At 39.2% G+C, this 8,562-nt stretch overlaps 1 protein-coding gene across 2 annotated transcripts in view; it reads left to right on the forward strand.

Moving 5' to 3' along the window:
* Positions 1-6,949, forward strand: part of CPQ (carboxypeptidase Q) — a 145,505-nt gene extending 138,556 nt beyond the window's left edge. For both annotated transcript variants that reach the window (XM_053958067.1, XM_053958060.1), the window contains exon 8: positions 6,450-6,949. In XM_053958067.1, coding sequence (XP_053814042.1) covers positions 6,450-6,610 — 161 coding nt within the window. In that variant the 3' untranslated portion in view covers positions 6,611-6,949. The remainder of the gene's footprint in view (positions 1-6,449) is intronic.
* The last annotated feature ends 1,613 nt before the right edge of the window (positions 6,950-8,562 follow it).

An 8,562-nucleotide genomic window follows, 5' to 3' on the forward strand; every position in this document is an offset into this window, starting at 1 on the left:
TTTCCCTCTGTCTTGTTGTTTGAATCATGAATTTTAAAGACTTTAGAGAGAGTGACTCAGGAGGTGAAACAGCAGGGCTTCTGATGTTATTTATAAGCTCTGTACTGGAAACTATTTCAGTGTTGGTAGCCATGAAATTCAAGCAACTTAGCCTGTAATTTTATCATTTGAGACTAAGTGACAAGAAAACTAATGCTGTCAGTGCCCCACTAAACAGCATTAGCATTCTCCATTGCCTCTGCTGACTTGAAAATGGATAATGAAATAATTGACATTAAAGGCAGCTGTCAGCTACAGGTTATCCCACAAAGGAAGAGGTTAATATGACCACCAAAATACATGCAAGAGATGCCCACAATAATTGGGTTTTCATTACAGTAGTAGTTCTGCAGACTGAGGTTAGGCAAGGACAGCACACTAAACAATCTGTCCAACACCTAAAACAAGCAGTCAAGCACTCTACAGGGCTTGCAGCAAAAGAGATGTTGAGGTACCTATGGAGCATTCCAGCCAGCCCATCCTAAACGCAGCTGCCATTGCAGCAGATTTACTCCCTGACCACTTGAGATTTGTGATTTTGCTGGGTTTTAGAAAGGCACAAAATGAAAATAAAAATAAAATAAGAAATTGTTCCTCTTCCTTTCTTTCATCTGTTTTTCCTTTTGTAGGTCTTTGGCACATCTCCTTTGAAGGAAAAGCCGTGTGTCTTCTTACTTCTGCCCTGAAGTTTTGACCTTTCAAAATGTGTGAGACAGAAATGCTCCAGTTATGAGAAGGGAGAGGCTATTGATTCTATTACTGTGTGTGAGGAATAGAAGGCTCTTAACTTCTGTGTTTATGCTTTCCTGGTGCATACCAGTTTTTAACTGCATAGGAGATTGTGATATGTCCCTTTGCCTCTTATTTCATTATATTTGAGTACATGATGTAAAAGAAAAGAAAAAGTATATTTTGTCAGGATTTGCTTTATTTTTAAGGCATTATAGACTTTTAGTACATTCCTGAATAGTGTCATTGGCATGAAAAAGGTCTGAGATTAGAATAAACTTGAAAATTAAGTAAAAGCATTTCTCCTGTTTCTTAAAGAACAAGCAGGAAACAAAAGCAGTATTTAATAAATAGGAAAAAAAAGGAATCCATCTTTTATAGCCAGGGAAATCACTGCAGAAATAAAAATAAGGTTTCATATCAGGCATCTGATATCTTGACATCTTACTTGAAGCAGTCAATACCTTTGATTGCATGTAGATTTGTCCTGACACGAAGGTGAAGCTCAAACAGGTACTTGGAAGATGCAAGTGAAGTGTGTGTTATAACCCTTATAACCCCTTTCTATTTGTAAACTTTTGGAAACATTGAGCAAATTATGCCTTGTTAAGTAAGGCATTTCCAACTTTGCTCTTAGGAGGTAGTACAGCTTACTCAACAGGATACTGGCCTCAGCTCAGATGTCTGGCATCTATTCCTTTCTCAGCTGCTGTGAGAAAATTAATCTGTCGTTTCATCTCTGCATGCCCCTTTCATCCTTCAGTCCCTCTTGTCCATTTAGAGTGTGTGTTCTGAGCTGGAGTCTTCTCTCTTTGGAGAGGTGTGTATATACCACATAAAATAATGGAGTGGCAGTTCTGTCAGGTCCTCTAGGGACTGCTATAAAATGAAACCTGAAAAAGTTACACACTTTTTTATAAATCATTAGCATATTAACTTCACTGTATAAGGCAACGTTCATGCAGAGGTCAGTGTCCCAGAGATCTAGCTGTAATACTGAAGACCCAGGACACCCAAGAGAGGTTATAGAAACAGTGGGGATTTTCCCATTGTATCTGAAAGATTCATAGCATACATAGCTGTGAAGTTTACTTGAAAGCAAAGGCAACTGGGAAGCTATTGATGGGACTCTGTAGCAAACATGTACTGACTCCACAACTCACATTTGACTTCCTTTGGCAATTGAATGCTGTTTGGGGTATAAAAAGAAAAGAAAGAAACTGTAGGGAGGAGTGTAATGCAAAATATTTTAAGATGTAAAATTACTCTGAAGTTACTGCATTCCCCCTTGAAGATACCTGTGGTTTATGGAACACAGTTTTATGGAAACTGCCTTTGTATTCATTCTGATAATCATTATCTGCTTTTCCAGTCTTTTTTTTTTTTTTTTTTTTTTGCACAGATGACAGTAATTTGAGTACTTAAATATCTGGCAATAGAGTTTCATTCTAGTTATGACTTATGACAGCAGTGCTTATGAAGGCAGTAGTGCCTGACAGAGCGTGAGAAGAGGCAGTGGTCATCATTGACATGCCCATCATTCTTTTTGTGGTTCATGCATCCTTTTACCTCAATAGCAGCATCTCATCTTCTTAAGCTGGCAATAAGACCTTTGTCATTTTATTAATGTGTGAAGAATTGGTGTTTGATATGTCCTTATCATCAGCTGCTGAGTGTTTGCATTGGGCATTTCATGCTGAGATCAGAAGCTAGAAGGAATGGACTGTTTTTCAGAATTCCTCAATATGTGTGTATTTTCATCAAGACAGTCTTACATAGCTGATTATTAAAAACACATGGTCAGTATGAATTACCAAAGCAGCTGCTTTTACCTGCCTTATGCAGTGCATCAAACCAAGTATGACATAGCTGTTTATGCAGAGAGCTCATCAAATGAGTTCAAGACAGGAATGAACTTGAACTGAAGAATTTGTTTTAATGTTGTGTGAATTCTGAGAGATGTCTGAAAGACCCAAGGCACCATGGGTTAGAGTGACACAGGATGGCTGAGTTTGGCAGGCACCCCTTGAGCTTGCTTAGTCCAACTCCCCTGCTTAAGCAGGGTCAGCTGCACCAGGTTGCTGAGGACCATGTTCTGTCAGGCTTTGAATATCTCAAAAGATGGAAGCTCTGCAGCCTCTCTGGGCAGTTTGTCCTAGAGTTTGACCCTGGGGGATCACCAGTAGCACTTGATAGCTGCTGATGCAGTATCATGCATTAAATTAGGTAACAAAGTTGTGCTAAAGAGCGTTTTCTGTCACCTTGTAATGGTGCTATGAATTATCTTTGCATTATTTATTGATGACCTAAATGATTTATTTTCTTCAGTTTTTAATTTCCAGTATCTTTGATGCATTCAAGTAATACGTATGGCATTTTTGGCAGCAGTTTTTAACTTTCCCTCTTTTCATGCCACAGCACATATTATATCCAGCTAGAAGCACTTTCTCACTGGTCCCCTTTTTGGTTAGCGGTGTTCCTCATGTGACTTGCATCACTGTAAAAGTTAACAGACTGAAAAAGGACAATTAAAAAGGGTTGTTTGGCAAACATTGCCTTTTTTTCTTTATGACTGCTCTGCAAATGCAGGAATAAGAGCAAAGTGCATGAAATGTGACAGTGTAGCACCTAGCCCATCTCTTGGTTTAGTTTTCAAGCATTGGTTCCACCTGGAAATCAGACTTAGATATGTGGTACACACCTACATAACACCACCCAACTGAGGGTTTTTAAGTACTTAATTAAAGCTTATGGACTCTTTCAAGGCTATATGCTGTTCCCTTTCTAGGTGGCTAGCATGGACATGGATGAATAATTTATAGGTCTGTGAGCCATGGCTCCTCATCTCTGTTACTTGACTCCTAGCTTGGTAAAAATAAGCCCCCATTTATTATTGACTGTTGTTCCTGAGACAAATGTTACACAACAACACCACCACCAAATTATGCTCACAGCATTGCTTCTTCTGTTAGATTTTTAGAAAAGAGGCTGAAGGTCCCCATGGACTTTATTGAGGTAACCCAGCCTGACTGCAGTCTGCAGGGCCCTGCAGAACTTCCCTCTTCATGGTCATCTGCAAGGGCTGCTCTCAGCCCTGGATGCATTTACTGGTGAGGGGGCACTTGTCAGTGTCTCACTGCAGCCTGGCAACCTCTGGCAGCAGAAATGTCTGCAGGCAGCTGACACCAGCATGGAGGAGTCTCAAGTGTGAAGCAGGAGACTTCCTTGCAATGAAAATTGCTTGCAGTCATATCTGTGCCCCAGAGTGCTTCGTGTCCAGAGGTTTCCGTGAGGCCCTCAGCTGTAAACTCTTCTTGTGCTCAAAGCCAAGGACATGAATTTTCACTTTAGTTTCTAATTACACAGGATAAAACTGCTTTCTTAGGGTCTTTTCCTTAGTGTCTCAAGGTGTTTGCAGGTCACTGGCTTCAATGCTAGCCCACAACATGACAGAGACAGCATGGCCAGTTTGAAAACCTTTTGATTTTCTTGCACAGCAATTGCTTGATGTCAAAGTTGGCAGTTTTCTGATTTATAAAATCAATTCAGAGAAAAAAAATATTTTCCAGTGTTTCAGAGAGTTAAACATGACAAAGCAAAGTGTGTTAGTTTTTGTTCCACTCACAGGAATGAAACATCATTCTATAAATCCATAATTACTCTGATTAGTGAAATTTCTACTATAAAATCTGGGCAATTTTTGTCTTGAGTCTTACAGAAGTGTTCAAAACCAGCAATGGAGTTGCCTCTACAGTTTAACTTGTGTTAATGTGTCTGTAGTGCAGAAGTCCATCAGTTAAAGAATTTATCATTGTTCAATCCTTTTATGATTGCATATATTTAAGAGGATTCAGAAGAAAATTTTAAAAGTGACTATGACTTGACATAAATTTAATGCTAAAATTATTATAACATAATTCAGCACCTGTAACCTACCCAGTGACTTCTGTGGGATTGCAATGCTTCAAGTCAGGAGCAAACAGGTCATTTAAGAACAAGATGAGCTTCTTAAAATGAAATCAGTCACAATACTGTATAACCTTATGCTGTAGCATTTGGTCTTTCTGCTTATCATGTGTCTTATGAAAGGATCTTCACCTTGGATGGAATTGAAATGCATTAACTTTCTATTCCATCTCTCTAAAATAGCAGTCAACTGAGCCAACCAAGTCAGTCTTCATGACAGCAAGAGAAACATGCCTGTTACCCACAGGGAGAGCTGGACTCTGTTCTGAATGATTGTTTCAGTGATCAAAAGATATGTGTTATAGGAATGTACCGTTGTGCTGTGGGAAATTTTGCTTTCGTTCTCTTCAAAGGCTTCAGGCATCTCAGGAAAACCAAGAAAAATTGTAACAGTAGGTCTTACAAGCACACATGAGTTTATCATCATCTGATACTGATTTCTACTGCATGTAAATAAATATATCAATAATTTATGTATTTCATCTTTATAGTCAAACAGTCCTGGGTTTTTTTCCTTCTTACTTGGCATGGCAGGACTATCCCCAGTCTGTGTTTCTGCCTGGAGCCCATAGCTCTTACTTGTGAATTCACACAGTTCTCTGGGTTTGTTAATCAAGAAAGGAGTGGGTCTTCTGCTAAGTGAGTCCTTCCCAGGGAGCTGTGCACCTCCTAGCTCTGGTCAGGGAGCAGGATAAAGGAATCAAGGCAAAGGAATTGCAAGCAGTGAATGAGTGTGGTGGGGGAAAATATCAAATTTACTGATTATCAAAATTTGATGTGGAATTCTGTTAATGTTGGAATTATTGTTGACATTACGACAAAGCTGATGGAGGCTGATAAAACTGGAGGGGAGGCAGAGATAATGAATTAGGAAAGAAGGAAATTCAAGGGAATAGGGAGTTAGAGAGGGTCAATGGGTACTGGAGCAGAGAATAGCCAGGATAATAATCCTCTGCCAGCATCTCTGCTGCAGCTCCTAGTTGGGTGTCAGTTTCTACAGCTCATCTTGGCTTTGAGAGGGGCCTTGCAAGCTTTATTTGTGCTCCCTGAACCCACCTGGCTTGGGGAAAAGTAGTCCTTTCCCTGCCTATGTGGTCCCAGAGGGAATCAGTTGTTCCTGAATGGAAAGAATTGTGATTTCACTCAACTTGCTTCTGGCCCAGCTGATGAGGACTCCTGACTGTAAGAGAAATGCAGTCCTGGGCTACCTGGGATACCCCAGATTATCTGGAAACTTGTTCTGGAACAACACATCCTTGTGATGTAGAGGGGCTCAAAAGCAGAAGCAAATTCCTAAGTGTTCCTCAACACAAGTAAGAGCAAGGAAAGAATTCATAAATCAGTTGTAACTCATCAGTGGAGAACAGGGGAAGCGCTGCGGTGGAGTTACTGTAGGGATTTTCCTGCTTGAACTCTGTTCGTTTCCGAAGAAAATGGATGCATACTGTTGCTGAGGAAACGAGTCTCCCAGGGGAAGCTTGGCTTTTCCCCAGTGTGAATTTTTGCTGTCTCATGCTCACACAAGGCAATTAACCTAAAACCTACAAACTGCACATGGTATGGCTCTGTACAGTTATTTTATTTCAAATGTATTATGAATTTTATACAGTTGCATGTGGCTTTAATCATTAACAGCCAAGAAACAGATTAAAGTTTATATTCCTCTTTAAATATTTGTATTCCTATAATGGAACTTTGCCCATTTTTCTCTGTAGGTGCCAGCTTGTATAATGACAACAATAAATACTTCTGGTTTCATCATTCTCAAGGGGACACGATGACAGTTCAGGATCCAAACCAGATGAATCTCTGTGCTGCTGTTTGGACTGTTGTCTCCTATGTAATTGCTGACATGGAGGATATGTTGCCAAGGTAATAAAACAGCAAGAAAGAAGATTTCTGTTCTTCAGTAAAGATTGCAAGTCCACTAATGCATGTGGATTGTAGCTGTAGTAAAATTCTGCTACCCTTGGTTTTCTGTTTTATTATTATATCTGTTTTCCTCAAAACACACTCTCTTTTATGCATTCCTGCTTCTTTTTGCTGTTTTGGTCTCTTCCATTTATGATTTTCACTTAGATGTATTCCTTTAAGTAGTTCTTATATTTCAGATGAAGATATGATACCTCTTTGACTATGATATAATAACCATTTGAATGCACAGTGATCTTGTGCAGAAGGAAAAATATACCAAATAAATTTTTTTGCATCAGAATAGTGTATTGATTTTGTGTACACGTTTACTGATTTTGTTTCTGTCTTTCATTCTGTGCATTGGAATTATGTACTATTAGCTAAACAGCTCTTTCTTTTCACTGTTTTAAGGCAGTACTGTAGTTTCTAGAAGTTTTCAGGTTATAGGGCAAATTAATCTTGTCTTTTTTAATGGTAATATATCATAGAATGGTCAAATTATAGTCAAAATGCTAAAATAATATAATAGCTTCAGTCAGGTCCATTTTTAGGTCTTATGAGAGGTTCACCAAAGACTCAGATAAACCAGGACACAGAGGATATAAAGCCAACAGAGGATTCCCAGCTTTCCTGTGTTTTTTTGGGCATCTCCTCATGGAAAGTCATGTGTGTCTTTTTCTTTCTCATGGAAGATTCACCATTGTGACAGGCAGAGAATTTCGTGTGGCAGTTTTTCTACAAAATGCCATGTTTCAGAAACAACACACAGCTGTGATTTGTGACCTTCAATACTTGCCAGCTGATATCCAAAGAAAATGTAAGAGCAGATTTTGATTCAGAATTCTGAAGCCATTCCTAGCTGCCCCTCGCTTGCAGGGATGGTCTCCCATGCTGAAGCTGGGTTAGAGGATGCTGGTACAAATTTACTTTGATGGGGGGATTAACCTGGGAATTTGATTCTTATATGCTTTGTTGACTTGGGGGTTGGGGTTTTTACATGCTTTACTGAGATTATGAATATTGAGATGAGTTTCAGGCATAACTGGTCTTGGGGAATATTTTAAGGCACATGATTTCTGCTCATTTCCTTGTGACGTGATCCTTGTTTGTGATTTTAAATTTTACAACAAGCAAACTTAGTGTGTGAATAACTGCTGCAATGTAGTCAGCACCAAACAACTAATGTTACAAACGTGGAGCATTATACCAAATAGCAGGCAGTCCCTAGTGCTGTTAATCAGTTCTGCTGTTGAGCAATAGCTGAATCATGAGCAATTCATTTTTATAGAATTCATAATCATGGTATCTGTTTACTGTCATTATAGCTGTTTTCCATCAAAGTTATTAACTATTTCAATATTCCTTCCAAATCATTTTAAGAGCATAAAAGCTGCCTGGAGATACGCTGCTCTTATCTTTTTAAAGAAATAATGTTGAAATAAAGTTAGCAAAGATTTCCTCTGCTTTCAAGGCGTGATGCCTGTTTCTTTTTGCTTGACAAGAGCATACTTGGAGGTGCTCACCACTGACAGATCCTCAGCTGTCTCCAAATCCAGCCTTTTGTCCTTCACACAATGTGACTGGCTGTTTCCTGGATTATTGTTCCATATTGTTTTCCCTCAGGGTATGAGGCTTTGTACATCAGAAATTCAGAAGGGTGTTGTGTGACGTTACCTATATTGTTGCAAATCTTAACCTGTGCTCTCTTGGAAATGGTGTTTATTTGTGTTTTTCTCCGTTGCCTCAAGTCAAACGGAAAATCTCTGGAGTCAAGAATACTCCTCTGCAGAGAGGAGAATAACACTACAAGTATGCACATGGCACCACAGCACATGTCAAGATGTGCTTTTCAGCTCCTGAGTAAGAAAATTAACCATTCCCAGGCTAAAAGGAACACAACTATGTAAGATAGAC

This window comes from Vidua chalybeata, chromosome 1 (genome assembly GCF_026979565.1).
Source record: "Vidua chalybeata isolate OUT-0048 chromosome 1, bVidCha1 merged haplotype, whole genome shotgun sequence".
In the NCBI taxonomy this organism is placed as follows: domain Eukaryota; kingdom Metazoa; phylum Chordata; class Aves; order Passeriformes; family Viduidae; genus Vidua; species Vidua chalybeata.